General features: G+C 36.8%; 1 protein-coding gene across 5 annotated transcripts; it reads left to right on the top strand.

The window, feature by feature from the left end:
• The first annotated feature begins 452 nt into the window (after positions 1-452).
• LOC108982674 lies at positions 453-13471 on the top strand. Of its 5 annotated transcripts, XM_018954114.2 has the most exons (12): positions 453-662; positions 2693-2755; positions 3005-3182; positions 3609-3742; positions 8269-8313; positions 8399-8452; positions 10227-10331; positions 10423-10626; positions 10720-10805; positions 11824-11993; positions 12066-12845; positions 12929-13471. In XM_018954114.2, the coding sequence occupies exons 1-12, from the start codon at positions 507-509 to the stop codon at positions 13084-13086; spliced, it is 2133 nt and encodes a 710-aa protein (XP_018809659.1). In that variant the 5' UTR covers positions 453-506; the 3' UTR covers positions 13087-13471. The 5 variants fall into 5 exon arrangements, with proteins under 5 accessions (XP_018809659.1, XP_018809656.1, XP_018809655.1 ...); XM_018954111.2 differs by having other exon boundaries at positions 2702-2755; positions 11824-12845; XM_018954110.2 differs by having other exon boundaries at positions 11824-12845.
• Positions 13472-22186: the final 8715 nt, after the last annotated feature.

Below are 22186 nucleotides of genomic sequence, written 5' to 3'. Positions count from 1 at the left end.
ATTATTTGTAGTAATATTTAATAATTTTTTTTATAAGTGATATTTAATAAAATTGAATCTCACATGTCACTTATTTAATAAAATGACAATTATCGAGAATGGATATACTCATAATATACTTGAAGATATTTTCTTTATATAATCTCATTTTTTTATTTTTTGAATTAATTTATATTTTAGTTTAGTTTATAAATTTGGATTAATTTAAAATAATACATAATTATATAAGATTATATATAAAGATATATTATAAATATTAAAATATATGAGAATATTATTAATAATTAGATAAAATATTTAAAATATTTAAAATAAATAAAAAAATTAAAAAGTATAATATTTAAATAATATGAAAAAAATAAATAAATTAATATATAGTGTGTTGTAAAAATTAATATATATAATAAAAAAAAGTGAATTTTAATGATGCATTAAAGAATAAGACGAAGAAATCATTGGGAGTGCTCGTACGCGCTGCTTCGTCTTTGGTTCCATCACTCTCTTTGATGTTTTTCTTCTCGGCCGATCAGTTTCTCGGACTTTCTAGGCGATTTCCCTTCCCCCCAGACGTTCCCCTGACACTTTCTTTACCGCCTTTTAGTCCCTCAGATCTCCGAAGGCGAAGATTCACTTGCCACATCGATCTCCACCCATCACCACTGGTGCGTGAAACCGATCACTCCACTCTCACTCATCTCTTCTCGCAGATGCTTACGTACACATATGTTTCTGCATATATATATATATATATATATGTATATATATAATTATATATTACATACATTTCACACTCATCTTAGATCACGTGCGGCCAAGCCCTAACGAGGTTACTTTCTCTAATTACGCCGATCTTTTTTTCTGTTTTCTCCTTTAATTGTGGTTCGCTCAATTTTTACTCTGGTTTTTAGCTTACAAAATGATTAGTGAACACTCGGCTTGACTAAGGGGTGACGTTTTTTTAGGTCCAGCTAAGAGTAGCATTGTGTTTGTGTATGTGTTTGGACAATGAAAATGAAAGATACAAATTTTTTCGATTTTGATTCCTTCATTTTCCTGGGAACCTAACAGAGGCCTAGACTGTAATTTTGGAGATCTGGTGTATTCCTTTGGGTTTTGATATGATTAGCTCTCTTTTTCCCATAAAACTCAATTTCTCGTTTTTCTTGTAAGATTTGTTTTGATTGTTCAATTTTATTGTTTTTGCGGATCAAGCAATAATGGTAAATACTTTGTTTATGGATTAATTTTTTACTACTATTTCTTATATGATATATTTATGATATATTTGTTTTATAGTGGATCTTGGGCTTGTGAGGTTTATAGCTTACAGCCTTACATGATAATGTTGAGAATTCGGGTTTCAATTTTCTACTTATAAGGTTGCCGCAGTATTGGTCACGGCAAAGTTTATATAACATTGTTTTTACTTTAGTATTGGCGAGGATAAAATAGCTTATGTTGGCTTTTTTTTGTTTATATTCTTGAGGAAATTGTGTTTCTATTGAAATTAAAGTGCTTATCTAGTCTTCTATTTTTTGTGCGATTATTAAAATCTCATCATCTTAGGATGCTTGGATTTTATTCTATTTTTATATTTTAAAGAACTGTCGTTTGCCCTCTTACTCGTTGTTAAGTGGAGTATATTTGATATTTTAGATATGATTCTTAGGATGCACTTGAATGGCCTTTGTTCTGGAATGGAGATGGACTGTCTAAACAAAAAATTTAGTATCTAGGTGCTGGACCAATGGCTCACTAGACCTATCCTGTATCCTGATTTTGATATTGGTGTCACAAAAAAATCCTTGTAATGAACATTTGAAATGGTGGATAAAATTTTGTTTTAACTTTACCATATAAAAAATCGATATTATATTTTTCAATTTTTTCTGTCAGTGGAATTATTATTACGATGATGGTGAAATCAGTGACTTCAGAAGAGGTTCCACAGTGAATAAGTGTTACGCACTATGAATCGATCTTTTGAAAACATATCAAGTTTACTTTTTATTTTCAGTGTACAAATTTGTTACAAATTGATCTAGGATCCTGGACTGTGTCAGTAACTGGGGGACAGGCAGCTAGCTATCTGAAAGAATGTGCGCTAGCCTAATCACAATGTCATAGGCATTCTTTAATGGTAATAACTAAATGATCTGGTAAATTTATCTCTGTCTTTGGAGGGAGAGAAACGATGGAAGCTTTGAAGATCATGAGCAGTCAATGGATGAGCTTAAATTTTTCTTTTATAACACTTTACTCCATTGGTCAATTGTAATAGATTCCAATGGTTTGAATATTCATGAATTCCTTTATCATCAGTCAATCATGCCTAGGTGTTGCTCTTGTATATGTCCCGTGTACTTGGGCTATGCCTATACCTCATCAATAAAGTCTTTATTTACTGATAAAAAAAATCTGGTAAATTGATGCCTCAGGATATGATAATATCTGTACTTTTAATTGGATGTAAACATGAATGTTCTTCTTGTCTAGTCCAGATACTTGATTTTTTTTTCGTCTTACTATTTCAGGGTTCATAGGTTAGTCTTAGCACATCTGGTGATTGGAATAGAGCATGATTCAATATGTGTGATTGATATATATTTCAATTTGTGATATCTACTGCCATTGTATGTATCATCTTCGACTGTATGTTTAGATGCATAATATGGTACTTGTATAATTTAAGTTTTGGCAGTGCTGGATTTATAAAGAAAGAAGGCCCTTGGCAGTGTTTGAAAGGGGGGAAAAGGTCAGTTTAACATTTTTCCTAGATGGTGGCGTTCAAAGCTGGTGACAATTAACAGCATTTCTCTTTTTTCCTTGAAAATGAATATATAGTTGAAAATCACTATTCTGTTTTAGCAGTCATGCCTTTGTTTAGTACTGATAAACAGTCTAGTCAATGGATCCAATTACTGCAGTGTGTAAAATAATATATATATATATATGTATATTGTTCAGTCTTGTGAGCTAGCAGGTTTAAACTTTGTGTGTGTAGATGACAGCTGCAACACTAAAGGCCTCTAGTTCTACAGAATTGATGAAATCAGAGGGAAATGATACTGTAGACACCATCATCAAACAAACAATTGGAAAAGACCCTCTTTTGTCTTTCTCGAGGGCCATGGACAGCCCGGCACAATGGATCCAATTACTTCATGCTTTGGATCAGCAAGGTACTTGCGATTTGTCAATTGACAAGTTCTTAGAAGGGGAAAGAGGGGGGGTTGCATTTCCGAAAGCATTTCAGTTACTCTCAGTTAATATGTCTCTCTTACTTATCAAAAAAATTTGTCTCTCTTGGGTTTACTTATTAAAAAATGTTTGTTTGGTTTCTGAGTTAAAAATTATTTATCACATTAAAAGCGGTGGCCTCCGTGTAAAGAAACAAAGGATGCCTCTGAAAATGTGAATTCATTTAAATCAAATACTCTTGTTTCTTTTGCTTGGGCCATTGATCTTGCAACTGCTAAGGCCAATGGTGACTCTAGTTAACGAACTTCATAAGGTGTGTTTAGGATTTTGGGTTATAGCTATCTCAAGGCATTGCTTGATGTCATAGCCATGTATTTTGATTGTATGCCTTCTATTATTTTTGACAGAATTGCAAGGTTGGCCCTTTCCCTCTCTGAAGGTGCAGATGCAGAATTGTGACAAGTGTTCTCGAGAATTCTGTTCGCCCATCAACTACAAAAGGCATATATGTGTGCACCACCGGTTGAAAAAGCTTGCTAAGGTTTCTTCACTGTCTTACAGTTGTGGTTTTGTGTGTGTATGCAAATTATCATAAAAAAGGTTAGGAGGGAGGTGGTGGAACCTCTAGCCCTGGTTCCAAGAAGACATCCCTGAGAAGGGTATACCTGACTGACCCTCTAGAGCTAGGTACAGACCTGCTGAGACACGTGTAATGGGGACTAAATCTAAACATGGACAATAAAGAACCAGCACATTTTATCCTCCTACAGATGTGTTTTATTCGTACAATTCTTTCATTTTTGAATGTTTTCTTATAAACTTCTTTTTTTTTTTTTTTTGTCTCCCAGGAATCTGGGCATTAACCAATTGTTAGTAATTTTGATGAGCTTTGTCTCATTGTGTATAAATCTTGTTTCTTCATTTTGGTTGTTTCCTCAACTATGCCTGATGTCAAAATCTTGTAGGGTTCTTTTTTTTTGATAAGTAAGAGATAAACTTTATTGATGTGAATGAAATAGGCATGTACCTAGTACACAGGAAGTATACAGTTGAACACCTAAATACATTCTATGAGTGATGAACTAAATATAAGAATTCATGAATATCATCCCCATTTAATACAATAGCTGAAAACCAAAGCAATAAAGTATGCAGGACAAAATTCTTCAGCTCCACCATTGTTCATTCCTTGTCTTCAAAGCATCGCATATTTCTTTCCGTCCAAATACACCACATAATACACAACGGAATCATTCTCCAAACTGCTGCCACTTGATGACTGCCCTGCAATTTTCCCCAACAACCCATCAACTCCACCACTCTCCTAGGCATTACCCAAGCCACACCAACCCGTCGAAAAATTTCGTCCCACAACCCACTTGCTACATCACAATGCAGTAAAAGATGATCTACCGATTCTCCATGCTTTCTACACATGTAATACCAATCCAGCACAACACATCCTCTCTTCCTCAGATTGTCCGTGGTCAAGATCTTCCCAAGGGCAGCATTCCAAACAAAGAAAGCAACTCTAGAGGGCACTCGAGACCTCCAGATGTTCCTCCAAGGGAATGAGGTATGGTCCTGTGAAATCAAAATTTTGTAATACGCATTTACTGTGAATTTCTTGTGATCCTGGAACCTCCATTTCAAGCTATCATGTTGCACCATAGTAGACCCTACAGAATGTAGCAAGCTGAAAAAATCTGAAACCATAGATAATTCCCAATCATGCATATCTCTATTAAATAGAATATTCCACTGATGCGAACCATGAGCAAATAAATGCACATCCGCCACAGAAACCTCCTTATTAACTGCGATACGATATAAAACTGGAAACACCCTTTCCAATGCATGATCTCCACACCATACATCCCGCCAAAAACTTATTCGGTTACCCTCCCCTACGACGAAACGAATATGATTTACAAAACTAATCCACCCATTCCTTATAAACTTCCAAAGCCCCACTCCATGCCCCCCTCTCACTTCTTTAGAACACCAACCACCCCAAGCAACACCATATTTAGTATCTATAGTTTCCCTCCACAAAGAACCCCCTTCCAAATGATATCTCCAAAGCCATTTCCCCAACAACACTTTATTAAATGTTCTCAAATTACACACACCCAACCCCCCGTACTCAACTGGAGAACATACTGTCTTCCAATTAACCAAGTGAACCTTCTTCTCCTCCCCTAGGCCTCCCCATAGAAATGCCTTAAAGAGTTTCTCAATTCTATTCACGACCCCTGCAGGCATAGGAAAAAGAGATAAAAAATAAGTGGGAAGGTTTGTGAGGGTACTCTTGATAAGAGTGAGACGACTCCCTTTCGATAGATACACCCTTTTCCATCCAGCCAATCTTTTCTCTATCTTCTCTACCACCCCATCCCATATAGCTCTACTCTTGAAAGTAGCACCTAACGGAAGACCCAGATATTTCATTGGGAACGAGGACACTCTGCAACCCAAAAGTCTTGCTAGATTGCGTATATTAGGGACCACACCCACTGGCACCAACTCAGACTTGTGAAGGTTCACCTTGAGCCCTGATATTGCTTCAAAACAAAGTAGTAATGCAAGCAAAGTTTGGACCTGACTCCTATCCGCTTCACAAAACAACAAAGTGTCGTCTGCAAAAAGGAGATGTGAAATTATACAAGGGCTACCAGAGCCATTTCCCACCTGGAAACCGGATAGAAAACCCCCACTAACAGTAGCCTGTACCATCTTACTCAATGCCTACATGATTATGACAAAAAGAAGGGGAGATAACGGATCACCCTGTCGCAATCCCCTCGAGCTATGAAAAAAGCCAGCAGGAGTGCCATTAACTAGCACTGAAAACCGGGCCGTTGAAATACAATAACGCATCCAAGAAATCCACCTATCTCCAAAACCACACCTCCTCAACAAATACAAAAGGAAATCCTAGTTCACATGATCATAAGCCTTCTCCATGTCTAGCTTGCAAAGAATACCTGGACTTCCCTCTCTCAATCTAGCATCCAAACACTCATTTGCAATGAGCACCGAATCAAGTATATATCTCCCACGAATAAAAGCATTCTGAGGCTTGGAGATAATATTTTCCATCACTGGACTGAGCCGATTAGCAAGGACCTTAGAAATAATCTTATAGACACTGCTAACCAAACTTATTGGGCGAAAATCCTCAATATTCGACGCCCCATATTTCTTAGGAATGAGTGCAATAAAGGTCGCATTAAGTGATTTTTCAAAATTTTGATAAGCATGAAATTCACTGAACACCCTCAAGACATCACCTTTCACCACATCCCAACAAGTTGGGAAGAACCCAATTGAGAAACCATCCGGGCCCGGCGCTTTGTCCTTAGCCATACCAGATATGACCTTGAAAATCTCATCTTCCTCAAAGTGTCTCTCCAAGACACTCACAAGCTGCGGATCAATTGCCTCAAGCGATAAGTTATCAAGCTTCGGCCTCCAAGTTGCTGATTCGGTAAGAAGAGTCTCATAATATTGTGCAATATGACTTTCTAAATCATCGGAAGAAGATAGCACCTGAGTACCTGAATGTAACAGCTCAATCGCATTATTACGTCGATGAGAATTAGCCATTTTGTGAAAAAATTTTGTACACCTATCACCCTCTTTCAACCAAAGGGCTCTAGATTTTTGTCGCCATGAAGTCTCTTCTAACAATAAAACCCTTTCCAACTCTGCCACAACCGTTACTTTCCTCAATAACTCCTCATCAGAGACCCTTCCCAATAATTCCTTACCCTCCAACTCCTGCAACTCCTCCAACAAAGTAGACTTTTGATTGTCAGTGTGACCAAAAACTTCCAGGTTCCATTTCTTCAGGTCTTGCTTTAGGGCTTTCAACTTTCCTGCAAGAATAAAACTCGGAGTGCCACTAACCTGGTACGAAGTCCACCAAATTCTCACCATCTCTACAAACCCGTTCACCTTAAGCCACATATTCTCAAACTTGAAATACCGGTGACCCCCATGAATGCCCCCACAATCTAAAAGAATGGGAAAATGGTCTGAACTGACTCTAGCTAGCCTTTTCTGACTTACTTCTGGATAGTGGGCTTCCCATAATGGCGATACAAGGAATCTATCCAACTTCGACCAAGCACGGCCGTTAGACCAAGTGTACTCACCCCCCACCAAAGGGAGGTCCATAAGATCCATATCAAAGATGAACTCAGAGAATTCCACCATGGCTTGAGTGTGTCGATGATGCCCCGATCGCTCACTAGGAAAACGCGTAATGTTAAAATCACCCCCCATACACCACGGCACGTCCCATAAAGAGTGTATTCCCGCCAACTCCTCCCACAACCGTCGTCTATCTCTATCTAAGTTTGGACCATAAGACCCTGCAAAAGCCCAAATCCACCCGTCGCTCACATTTTTGAATAACACCGACACTGAGAATTCTCCAACACATTCCTCAATCGCCTCAACCACTCTTTTATCCCACATTAATAACACACCACCTGATGCTCCCTGAGAAGCCAAATAAGACCAACCTATATAAGAACATCCCCAAATACGGCGTACAAATCTTCTATCAATAAAACCCAACTTTGTTTCTTGCAAACATATCACATCACCCTTCCACAATCTCAATAAAGCTTTAATGCGAAGACATTTATCCCTATCATTGAGACCCCTTACATTCCAAGAGACAATCTTAGGCTTCATTAAAACTTAACTTTCCCCTCCCTTTTGATCTAACCCTTCCACTACTTCCATCCTTAACATCATAATTGATGGAGCATGTTAAGCGTTTAAGTTCCCTATCTTGTTTTGTAACTGATTTCGAACGACTAGCTTCAATAGCCACAAGAAGGGCCATAAATTGTTCCTCATAACCTCCAAAAGAAACCCCAAAAATTTTCTGTAACTCCTCTACCTTTTTAAAAATCCAATTCGTCGAACAACTCCCATAATCACTAGGAGGCAGTGTACATAGAGGAGTAAGAGCCCCCTCCTCCCCCACACTGTTATTAGGGAACAAAATCAATTCTGAAACACCCAACTTATTTGTTTCTCCACTTGTAGGGTTCTACTAAAGATAGGTACCTGCTGGGAGTGTTTTGGGATAAGGTAATTCATTCTGTTGCCAGTTCTTTATAAGATAAGGTAATACATGTTCTTGGATGTCATGCTTGTGTATTTATACTGAATGCAGCTATATTTGGAAGAGGCAAAGGAAGTTTTGTCATTCAAGAACGTGATATTTGAGGTAAGAAGTCTTTTTGATATTTGTGGTAAGAAGTCTTTTTTTTATTTTTACCTGCATAAGTTATGTCCAAATAGCTTTGTACTTATTATAAAACAATAAGTTATGTCCATGTTGCTTTCCGGCATGCATGCTGTCGTTATACCATACACCATTGTTTTAGTTGGGTTGCACCTGTGCTTGTGAACAGAAACCAGAGCCACGGGGACATATTCTTCTAGTTTGGAAAAAGGGTCATTACAAGTTGATATTAGGGAAAATTTTAGGTACATTATTTCTTCCTTTTCAACCTATCGAAAAAAAATTAGGTTGAGTAATTCTACTCTTGGGCCATTAAGTCTCCAACACCACACACCAGCTGAGTGGCTTTTTTATTTTTTTATTTCAAAACGATTCATTAGACTACTCCCTCGCTAACCCAGCCGAACCCCCTTTCCCTCCCTGACTCAGCCGAATCCAAAAGAACAATTTCATCAAACCAGAAAGTTCCAGAAATTCAAAGAACCCATGTAATCATAATGTCTACGAAGAAAAAAAAAATTGCTAAAGTATCCAAATACATCTTGAATACAATAGGAATTAGGAAAAAAACAACAGACTTCACAAAATATTTTCTGCTTCTATTCGGTTTCCAGCTTCACAAACTCTACACTTCGTCTGTCATAGTTACTGAAGGGGAAACCAGAAAACAAACAGCGTAGGTACTCTCTCTCTATGGCAATCTCTCTCTCTCTCTCTCTCAACAAACAGTCGACGAGGATTACCGACCGAAGAAAACGATCATCTGGGGCTGCGCTTAGCTCACACAAGTTTTCTCTCGCCAAATTGCTCCATAGTTCTTCATTGTCTTCATTGTCTTTGTTCTGATAGGTGAGCAACACTCAAGAGGAAAAAAAAAAAAACAAGAAATAAGATATAAACAAGAGTAGGAACAACGTTGAGAGCATAATAGATCATTTATGATAGATACCATAAATTTCCATTTGATTGAGATATCCTTTTCGGTCTCTTCAACCTTCATGGACTTTTAGAGCTCTTGTGTGTCCGAAGTTGGGTCTTCACTAATGAACAGGAACTTATCAGTTGAGGAGCAGAACAAAATTAGGATGAAGAGTTCGGCAAGTTTAGAATGAAAAATGATTTTTTTTCAAAAAAAATATTTTGACGTCAAGAAATCACAAGGGGGAGAAGGATTTCTTAGAGGGGATGGGCAACTGGGAATCAAGGGGGAGAGGGGATTTCTTAAATGGGTTGAGAGAGCTAAATGAATCACGAGGGAGAGGGATGAAAGATTTCTCAGTGGGCGACTAGGGACTCACGGAGGGGAGTTAGGGATTCACGATTTAAAAACTGGACCGGACAATTTCTTAAACCGGGTTGGCCACATCATAAGTGTGTAGTGTGTGATTTCAAAACCGGACTAAGAATAGAATTATTCAATTAGGTTTACCTTAAATTATTTTGTGAGATGAAGACTTTCTTCTTCTAAGGGTGTCCTCTTCCTCTAAAAGTTACTTAATTCTAATGCAGTTTACCTGCTAGTAGAATTGACATGTCTGATGAAGTAATTAATTTCCCAAAATCCTTTCTTTCTCATTCTTTCAATATGTAAATCTACTTCTGGCTGATGATTCCTGATTAGTATATTTTCTTACGACAGAAGACTCGTACATTGTGTGGATAATATTTTCTAACTTACAATTCTTAACCAGTTTTGTCCAAGTTTGTTCTCTCTTCCACCCAATAATTTGTTCCTAATTGAAATTACCTTTTCTAGGGAGTTCCAGGGTCTTCAATTGTAAAGTCATTGACAACACTTGTTAGGAGACCAGGGGTTGCAACTTTGCCACAAGTTTATTTGAGGGCTGGTTCTGCCCTTTTGGTGAGGGGACATATTTTTCTTGCTTATCAATTTCGATCTACGCTAGCCATATTTTCTATTCTATCTTTGTGATATATCTGAAGCGTTGCAGGATGTTATCCATGCTCGACCTTCTAGATTCCCTCTGTCATCCTCGGAGTTATTTTGTATCCTTGATGATGCGAGTGAGAAAACATTTCTGTGTGGGACAGCCGACTTGATGCAAAAGTATGTTTTTCATGGGGAAGCTGGGAAGAGTGGCCTTGAAACAAAAAACTTAGTTGCTTGCACCAGCTTCTTGCTGGAACAGAAATTGGTGCTATTCTTTTTTCCTTTTTCTTATTTCAGCTGTTTGTGATAATCATGTTGTTCCATCATCATGATTAACTTGCTTTTTGTTCTCGATTAGGTCAAAGCATGGCTTGCAGATAAGGATGCAGAAGCTTTAAGGTGCCAGAAGTTACTGGTGGAGGAAGAAGAAGCTGCTCAGAAAAGGTAGATAACATCTTGTACATTTTCAACCTTTTTATGTTCATTTTCAATTTCTTTCTTTCTTTTTTTACCCCTCATTAGTTTCTCATTGAGGTCAGCTTTCAGTGGTTTAGAATAACCTATTCTAGATATCAAACTGAAATTTTTGGATCTTTAAGGGGCAACATAAATACATTATGTTGGGAAAAGGCGAGTTTTTTGGTACAGAAATTGAAAAAAAAAGAAGTGTTTCACTTGCTTCTCTTGTGTTTTATAAAACCATGATATTGTGTGGTCATAATTAAAATACTTGTTTTTAAGTAAAATAATTTACATGGTTGAATCAAAATATACCCAGAAGGCAATGACCAAGAAAGCACAAAAATGATAGGTATCGACTTCTATGCTAACATAAGAAATACAATGCAATCTTGAAGTATATAAGCATCTTCATTATCAAGCAACAGACCATCGTCATTGTCATTTGAAGAAACCTATAAAAAGAAACCGTTGTCTTAGAAGATCTGTAACTATCATCATCTTCCTTGTCTACTTCATTAATTTAAATTAATGGTCCAGACAAACAGTGATAGTTAAAACTGACATTATATTTATTGTTTTCAAAAAACTGGAAAAGCACACTCTTGCCCTTTAAGCTTACTAAAAAAGGTGTGTGCTTTTATAAATGCGCTCTGCTTTGTGTAAGAGAAGCATTTCAGCCTTGCACTTTAAGCTTGGATATACAAACAGTGTTTTGAGTAGCATAGGCACAGAACTACAAATTTAATTGAAGTTGCTTGCTGACAGCTTCATCTGAACATAAATACCCTCTCTTTTTAATGGTGAAATTTCTGAGGATCTACAATGTCATGCAATGTTCCAGTTGCACAGGGTGAAATTTAACTGGTCTTATCTGACTCCTCGTGTTACAGTGACCATTAGTGGGAATTTGGTTTGCAAATCTGCCTCTTCATGAAAAGAGTACTCTATGGAAATTGAGATTCTTATTCTTTATTAATTTTGGTTCTTGAACTACTTTTAGGAAAGCTAAGCTGTTGGAAAGGAAAAGGAAGAAGAAATTGAGGCAAAAAGAACACAAAGCAAAGGAGCTTAAACATGTGGAAGCAGATGTTAACGAATGCATCAGTAATACTCTGGAGGCACCTAAAATGCCAGCTGAAACATCCAGCCCTTCAGCCACATGTGATTCTGGTATGCCCGTCCCAGAAATGCTGCCAGATCAAGTTCACTTATCTTCTGAACCATTTGAACTCTCAAACTCAGATGAAGAAGCAGGTCCTGATTCTCGATCTGGGTATGGCTGTGACTGTACTAGTCAGAATGTTGAACGGCAGACAATGCCGGGAAGTGGTCGCCGGCATGGAGTTGTTGTCCGATGTCAATTGCCCCCAAAATCGCAGAGGGGAGTGCCAAGTGGCTTCCATTCAGGTCAGAATTCTCAAGCATCAAAGCTTGGTGCCATGCAAAAGCTTGGGATCCACCGGGATTTGAGGACTTCTCCAGTAGCCAACACCAATAAAGTATGGAGTCGAAAACCTAAGCCTGAAAGTGGTGGGGAGGTTTTGAAAGCCAGAGTACAGGAAGAGGAGATAAATCGACAAGAGCAAAGTAAGACTAATGAGGTTTTGATTGGCTCTATATGTGTTACACTTGGAAATTGTAGCCAAGAGGGTAATAATCTGGCTAGAGCTGGTGAAGATAACCTGTCAGAGCATCAAATACCAAAGAAGGCTGACATTCAGGAGAAGTCCGCTAAAACTGATTCTCTTCAGAGTGGCACAAATCGATCAACAATTAAGCTCTGGAGGCCAGTGAGCCAGTGTGGAAGAAAAGGTCCTATGTCTGTTCAGAATGGCAATATTGAATCTGAAGCGGATGCAAATGCTGAAAAGGACAATGATCAAAACCCGGAGGAAGTTTGTTTAAGATGCTATGCTACTGTGGATGATGGTAATGGTGGCGGTAAGTACAGTAATAAATTCTTGGAGGGAAGTGTCTATCCTGGAAGCGCTATACATGCTGCAAAAGTTTTTCTTGCACAGAGTAAGTTTGTTACTTTAGCTATGCAACTGTGTTTGTGCAGTAAATTGGCTTTGGCCATTAACTGGTTACAATCTCATGTACAGAATGGAAGAAAGCTATAGCAGCCCACCATGTGAAATTGGTTCTTTCCCCGTGTTCTGAACCTCCAGGATACCCTGAGACAGGATGTGGGGTAGCGATTCAGTCATCAAATTTCCACAAAATGCAGCATTCCTGGCATTGCAAACAACTGGTTGGTTAATGCAGGTGCAGGTGGTTTTGAGTCTTCACCAGCCAGGAGTGTTAGACATAACTACAGGACTAAGTCTGAGAAGGTTATGAACAGAAAGTACATTCCCAAAAAAAGCAATGCAACCTAGTAAGGTGGGAAAAGAGAGGAGATTTGTTTCTTCTTTTACAAATGTGCACAGTTCAACTCACTGTCGTGTCGTAAGCAGAGGTTCCAGTTTAACAGATGGTCTTCTGTCGGAAAATTGAAAAGAAGTTTTGCTGCAAAATCTTTGTACAATTCCGTCCTTTTTCTGCAGATTTATAAGTGAGGTATTTTTTTGTTTTTGGCTTAATAGTCTATTTTTTTGTAATAAATTTGGTGTTTAATTAATTCAAAGGTCAACCTTTTTTGTCTATTTGAGGTTTTTTTTTTTTTTTTTAAGCAAGCATTTCAATAAATAGAGGTAAGATATACCAGGAGAGGGTGGGGACCTTTAAAGAATACTCAATTGTAACTACTACTGTTGGACGGAAAATATGCAAAGTAGCCCAATTGAAACCAAGTATGTCTCTTAGGCCCAGAACTAGGAGGGCTTTGGGGAACACTGGACTGCCAAAAGTGAAGGCCCAAATAAGTGTTCGTTCGGAACTAATCTCGCCCTAGTAAGTGTTGGTTAGGAGTGAACCTCGTCTGGAAGTGCTCGCTAAGATCGAACCTCGCCCCGAGATGCTCGTTTATGGCGAATCTCGGCCAAAATTGTTCATTGGCGAGGAACTTCACTTTGAAGTGTCTGCTAAAAATGAGTTTGTATCCTAAAACTCACATTGTAAGGAGAGCACAGTGGAATATCCCAGTGGGTACGAGACAGGGATGCCCCTAAGTCCACGACTCATGACTTGGTCCTCCAACAAGCGAACTAGACAAACAAGGCATATTTAATGCAAAAGTGACCTAATGACACATTAAATGAATACAAACATAAAACTTGCTGAACAGACGTAGATCCGATTGACCATAAGCATAGGAAACAAAGGTGGCGGTAGTACCTCCTATCAAGAATAGGTTGAGCATTTAAAGCTGTCAATTTCGAGACAGGCATAGCATTGGATAGCTTACCCAGCTCCGTGCAAACGTTTGGAAGCTCATAAATACCACCCAAACGGCCTTGAAGGAATTGTGGGGTGCATTAGGGGTGTCAAATCGTGTTAACGGGTCGTGTTCGTGTCGTGTCGTGTCAGAGTATATACATTACAGTTAATGGGTCAACACAAACACGACCCGTTAAGGGTTTCGTGTCAAAATTCTAAACACGAATACGACACGGTTTGATAACGGGTTGACACGACACGACCCGTTATGACACATTAGGAAATAAATTGACACGACACGATCCAATCCGTTTCAACCCGTTTACATTAATGGATTGAATTGACACGATATGACACGATCCGACACGACCCGTTTTATCCCATTATAAATTTTAAATATAAATAGTATCTAAAAAAAAAAACTACAAGTCTAAAATTACAATCCAAACAAATATCCACACACATTGTAACAATATATTAAAATTACATCTCAAATATGATAAACAAAACACACATAGTAAATATATTAATATTACAATCCCAAATATAATAAAAATTAAAAACACAAATCTAAACAAATCTAGAAGTTGAAGAATGAGGTGGAGCGTCCTCCAAGCCCTTGCCCTTGTTGTTCTCCAACTCCATTACATCTTCAGTTAACTCGTCCAATTTAACTTCTTCTTATATTTCTATTAAAAAAAAGACATCAGTAAAGTTTTATATTATTGAAAAATTACAGTCATTTATTTAATAAAATACTATAATATTACCTTGCTCTTCACCATATAACCAATCTCTAGTGTAAACTAATGCTTCAACAATATCTGCTTTTAGTGCACTTCTAAATTGATCAATGATACGCCCACCAACACTAAAAGTAAATTCAGATGCAACTGTAGAAACTGGAACACTCAAAATGTCACGAGCCATACGAGCAAGATCAGGATAACGAAATTCATTTCCTTTCCAAAAGGAAAGAATATCAATTTTTGCATTTCTTTCTGCCCTAGGTTCAACCAAGTAAAGATCCAATTGACTTTTTTTCATATAGCCAGAAAGTTCATCAAGTCTAAATGTATCAAATTCCTGTATACAAAAAACAAATAAAAATATTTTCAAGCCAATATGTGATATGAAACAACAATATAATATATAATCATTAAACAAAAAAGATTATTTGATATTACCTCCAATAAAAAATTATCATATGAAGACTGACTTTCCTCTCTAATAACAGTGCTATCAGAAGTCGTGGTAGAACATGTCATTGTAGGAGCACTAGAAGAACCATATTCCATGAAAAGAGATGACATTTTGGTCCGAACATTCATATACTCTATAGAACATTCTCCATAAAGTTTTGTATAAGAAAAATCAACAAAATGAAGCTTGTATCGAGGATCCAATATAACTGCTATAGCCAACAACACATTGAACTCGGACCAATATTTCTCAAACTTAGCAAGCATTTTATAACACATTCTCTTCATGTAGTCATCTTCACCTTCAGAGTGCCTCTTTAATGTAAAATAAATCGAAAATACTGGTGGAAAGTAGAGATTGGCTGTAGGGTATTTAATCCCAGAAAAATTACAGGTGTCTCTATAAAAAACTCTCAATAAATCGTTAATCTTCTGTACTCTTTCCCACTCAGATATTGATGGGCAATGCTTAAAATTGGAATCAGTCAACTCCAAATGAGTAAAGGCACGGCGATAGAAAAGAGCACTCTCAAGCATAAGATAAGTAGAATTCCATCTAGTGGGGACATCCTGTCTCAACCCTTTCTTGCTATCCAAAGATATTTGATTTGTTGAATCTATAAATTTTACTTTCCTTGTTTGTGATCCTTTGACATACTTGATACTTTCACGAACTTTTTGGATAGCAACATCAATCTCTTTTAATCCATCTTGTACTACCAAATTCAGAATATGAGCACAACAACGAAGATGAAATAACTCACCATCACAAAGAAGAGCTTTCTTAATGTTCAATTGAGTTTTTAACAACTCTACTGAAACATCATTAGAAGAAGCATTGTCTAAAGTCAATGAAAAAATCTTGTGATGAATTCCCCACTCACATAGCAAATTATAAATTTTTTCAGACAAAGATATGCCATTATGTGGTGGTGGCATGAAAGAAAAGTTCAAAACTCTTTTCTGCAGAACCCAATTCTTATCCAGAAAATGTGCTGTAATGCACATATAACCATCAGTTGTTATAGAAGTCCATAAGTCAGATGTTAGACTAATTCTACCAGGAGAATCATTTAACATGCATTTAATCCTTTTTTTTTCTTGATGATACATCTTAACCAAATCAGCCTTGGCAGTATTCCTAGAAATAATTGGAACATCTGGACGTAAATATTATAATAAAGATCTCACCCCCGAATATTCAACAAACCGAAAAGGCAATTCATGTTTCACAATAGCAGATACCAAAATTTCTCTATATTGTTCAGTGTCAAATTTATGAGCGCTTACCGAAATATTTCCACTATTTTGTGATAACATCATCTAACCAATATCTCGTGAACTTCTCCTAGGGCATGTCTCAATGTGACGCCTCATATTGCCGGTTCCATATTTGCTTGCTGCCATATAAATAACTCCACACATCTTACACTTGGCTCGTGGTTTGCCATCATTGTTCTCAGAATCAGGAACCATTTCAAAAAAAGCCCACACGTTTGACCGTTTCATTCTTTTTGTTTTAACTTCCTCATTTTGAATACTTTCTAAGTCAAACGGGTCCAAATCAATCATCTCATCATTTTCACTTGCTGCCGAACTCATCTGACAACAAACAACAATAACAAATGTAAGAGTATGACATTAATTGTAGGGGACCAATTTACGCGTAAAAAACGAAAGCAGCAATCGTGTAGATTATATGCCCGTTTTTATAATTAATTACAAAATTTATTACGAGATTGATATATATATATATATATATATATCTTCTAGAATTCTTGATTAAGATCATCTAGAATATGCCCGATTGAGTATGAGAAAGATAGACTCATAATACAATCGTGTAGATTACATTTCAAGAGACTTTGGGTAAAATAAAATAAATGAACTCTTTAACTGAATTTATTGGAGTTTTAGTTGAGTTAATGACAATAGTAAAACATGACTTACCTTCAATAATTTTTGTATTTTAATTTTTTTTTCTTGTTTTATTTTTCTCCACTTTGGAATGACATATGTCACATACACATCAAATTTATTAAATTTTCTCCGCCATCTATTCATGTAGCAATATATAATCATCTCTTCTTGGATTCAAATTTAATAATTTATTCTTGTTAGGGAGAATTCTCCGCCATCTCAACAAACCACAACAAAACTGAAAGATGCTAATACAATCAATCTTCGATGTTCAAAATAGGATTACTAGCTAGTTTATATTGACTGCTCATCATGACCAACTCATGATATTTCAGAATCTTTTTTATTTTCTACGTACTTATGACTTGGTTTTTTTTTCAATTGTTTCAAGATCTTTGGCACTTTCAAATTAAACCGGCCAGTTTGTAATGCACATTTACCGACACTTTTCAAACCAAAGAATTAAAAATGAGAGAAAAGGCTAATACACAGTTTGTAATGCGCTTAATTATTCAAGTGAAAGACACAAAGCAGCAGTGATTTTACGCTTAATTATTCATGACCTGCGCTTAATCCCAAATACAATTACATACAGAAGACTAAACCCTGCGCTTAATTTGAAGAAGCATACAGAACATTACGATTTTACTCTAGCCACACGTGAAGATTCAAGAAGCATAAACAACTCAATCAGAATCCATGGGTGTTACAACTTACGGGTTACCCTGTTTGGATGCCGAGAAAAATTATACAACAACTATACAACACATTTAACAACTCGAAAATCAACTTTTCTTACAGTGGAAGGCGCGGCGTGGGCAACAGGCGTGGGCGACGGGGCGCTGGCGACGGCAAGTGCGAATCCGTGGTTTAAATCTTTGTGGGCGACTAGGCGTCACCGTGAAACTAGAGGGGGGCGGCGTCACCATGAGGCGTGAGGACTGAAGCACACTGGAGTGGAGGCGACGCGACGTCACCGTGAAGATGAGTGGAGCGGCGAGCCTGGAGGGCGGGGTGGTCGTCGCGAGGAGCTGAGGAGTTCGAACTTCGGATCGAGTTTCTGAAGAAGGAAGGAACGACGAACAAAACCACGAAACAGGGTGGGGGGACGACAAACGAAAGTGAAACAGGGGTGGGGGAACGACGAAAGAAAGCGGAAAGCGAAAGCTGCGAAACAGGGGGGAACGACGAACGAAAGCACGAATGACGAAACAGGGGGGGTGGCTGAATCGGCTGATTGAGTTAGGGTTTTTTTTTAAATTAGTTTTTATACTTTGGGGGGGCAGCTGATTGAGTTAGGGTTTTTTTTTTTAAATTAGTTTTTATACTTTTAGTTATAGCTTTTAGGTTATAAGGGTAAAGGGTATAAGGGTAATTTTAACTTTCTTAACGGGTCATAACGGGTTATAACGGGTTGACCCGTTAGTGACCCGTTAAGCTATCGCGTCTTAACGGGTCAACTCGTTTTGACCCGAACCCGTTAAGACTAAACCCTAACCCGCTTTTATCGTGTCGTGTTCGTGTTGGGTTAACGGGTCGTGTCACATATTGCCACCCCTAGGGTGCATTATTCCATCTTTTCTCTTCTTATCTTCATTTTGAATTTTGGTGCCTAATGATCAATAATAAAGAACAAATAGAAGTAGAATTTTGAAAATATGGTGACACTCTCGTGAGAGCATTTGTCCCACAAGTTGGTGATGAATAAAAGGAATTGAGTGCATTCATTTGTGCACCAATGACCCCTATATATAGGTGATCATGCACCAGTTGGCAAATTGCACAATCATTGGTAAACCAATAGTAATCCAAAGGTCACAACATTAAGAAATGACACAACTGGTTGACAAAGGGCACAACCACCAATGGTTGCCCAAAGGTCACAACCTTAAGAAGTAACACAACATTTTAACTAAATCAAAAGGTTGTGTCTATTGACACTTCCTTAAACATCACTCCTCATGGGAACCATCACCATGTTAGAGGATGTCATTCCAAGTGGTACACCATTTGGTGGTCACACCAATTAGAATAACATCTCCCACTTGATCACACAAAACGGTGACGATCTAGTTAAGTATTTTACCTTGGTACCAATATGAGATTTCCACTACTCAACTCTCATATGCTACTCTTGCAGATCAGTGTCAGAGCATGACAAGCCTCTACGTGCACACTTTTTTTTTGTCATTACCTTATCTGGCCGCACCATTTACCATATGTGCTCCCACTGATCACATATTATGGGTGACTTCATTTCACTAAAAAGAAAAAATTTAGTGAACGGTATCAATTCTCCGTGATTGGATCAATAATCCATATCCCTGTCACAATTGACGACTTCAGTCGAATACATAACACATGTATCGACCTACGCTGAATTTTCGTTAAGTACTTCCTCTAGAGGCTATTCCTGAGGTTTTCCCTAATCATCTTATCAACGACTTTGCAAATGATTAACCGTTTACTTGGGTAATCAAATCACATTTCATTAAAACTTTAGTGAATGACACTGAATTTTCTTTAAATACTTACTCACCTAAGTCTTTCATTAATCACCTTATCAGTGACTTTACCATAATCAATATTTTACTTGGTTAATCAACATACACTGAAATTTCGTCGGATACTCACCGTAAGGCTATTTCTGAGGTTTTTCTTGATCACCTTATTAATAACTTTACAAATAACCGAAATTTTCATTTGGGTATTACCATAACTCTAATTTTCTAGGCGTCCTCAGAATTTGCTGAGTTACGCATGTCGACCATAAGATTGCTTCACCTAGGTTTCCCTCAATCCTATTCTAGTCACATATTTTCTGAATTTCTCCAGAGATAAATCTTTGGTCATCGGATCTGTTATCATCTCTGTCGAGAAAATAAAATTAATCTTGACCTCACCTATTTCCACTATATCTAAAATATAGTGATAATTCACATTAATGTGTTTTTCCTTGAAATTCTGTGTTCCACTTTTTATCAATGAAATGATAGACTGATTATTAGAAAACACATTGATTGATTCTGTGGATGTATCCAAATTCAAGCTTTCAACAAAACGTTTTATCCATACCGCATTACTCACTATAGTACTACAAGCAATATACTCTGCTTTCATAATAAACTTAGCAACACATCCCTATTTCTTACTTAACCAAGAAACTGTTGTTCCACCAAAGAGAAATATATATCCAGTTATAGATTTTCTATCATCTACAACACTTCCAAAATCAATATCACTATAACCAACTAATTCTAGATCACTATTTCCAAAACACAATTACAAATTTTGGTACCTTGTAAATATCTTAATATACGCTTTACTGCTTGCCAATATTCTTTACCTGGATTAGATTGAAATCTGCTTACCAATCCTACTGCATAACAAATATCTGGTCTGGTACTATTCATTGCATACACGAGGCTTCCCACAGCTTGAGCATAGAGAACTTTAAGCATTTCACTTATTTCCTCCTCATCTTTTGGGCACATAATTTTATTTAAAGTATGAGTTTTGCAAACAGGCGTACTTAAAGATTTACAATTTTTCATACCAAATCTTTTAAGCACTTTTTATAGATATTTTTCTTGATCTAAATACAATAGATTTGAATTTCTATCTCTAAAAATTCTTATACCAAGAACATAGGCACCTTCACCCATGTCTTTCATTTCAAATTTAGATTTCAAAAATTCTTTTGTTGCATGCATCATATCTAGATAATTACTTGCCAGTAATATATCATCAACATACAATGATAATAATGTTAATTTATTATCATTTTTCCATATATATACACAATGATCTAGTGGACTCATTTCATATCTCATTTCCAAAATGGCTTGGTGAAATTTCAAGTACCACTGTCTTGAAGATTGTTTAAGTCCATACAGTGACTTCCTTAACCTGTAGACTTTCTCTTCATGTCCTTTAATTTGGAATCATTCTGGTTGAATCATAAAGATATTCTCTTTTAATTCACCATTGAGAAAAGTTTTTTTTACATCTAATTGATGTAATTTCAAATTGATTCTGAAAACAATGGACATGATGATTCTTAAGGATGTGAACTTCACCACAGGCAAATATGTATCCACAAAGTCTACACCTGGTTGTTGAGTATATCCCTTAGCCACTAATCTTGCTTTGTACATTTCCAAACTACCATCAACTTTAAATTTTCTTCTGAGAACCCATTTACAACCAATAACTTTTCTATCTTTTGGAAGATCTGTTAACTCCCAAATATTGTTTTTGTTTATTGACTCTATTTTATCTTTCATAGCCTCAAGCTATTTATCTAAATCAATACTATTGACTGCATCAGAAAAATTCACAGGATCATTATCTAAATTTTTCAAACTGGTATTTAGTACATAATGATATTGAAATAATATTAATAGTTTTCTGAATCTTTTACTCCCATTGTCTCCAACATCAATACATTGAGATTGATTTTTATTTGTCTTTCTTTTATTTTTATTATTCTGGATTTGAATAATATCAAAATTCTCATTGTCAAACTCTGTGGAGATCGGTTGATTCTCTAAATCATTTAATAAATCTATTTGATCAATATGAGTAATAAGGTTCGTATTTTACAAAAAAATGACATCCCTATTCTCTATCAATCTTCTTTCAGAATGATAAAATCTGTAGCCACTTCCGTTTTCTACATACCCAATAAACCTACATTCCCAAGTTTTACTTTTTAATTTATCTATTAGTGTTCTTGGGATAACCACTTGTACTTTACAACCCCACACTTTGAGCTTACTTAAGTCTAGTTTATGTCTCGTCCATAACTCGTAAGGTGTAAGAGGTTTTGCTTTAGTTTCAACTCTATTCAATATATATATATAACAATCGATAATGCTTCACCCCAAAAATATATTGGTAGATCAGCATATGCCATAA

This window comes from Juglans regia, chromosome 13, assembly GCF_001411555.2.
Source record: "Juglans regia cultivar Chandler chromosome 13, Walnut 2.0, whole genome shotgun sequence".
NCBI lineage: Eukaryota > Viridiplantae > Streptophyta > Magnoliopsida > Fagales > Juglandaceae > Juglans > Juglans regia.
This window is presented reverse-complemented; position numbering and strand designations above follow the sequence as displayed.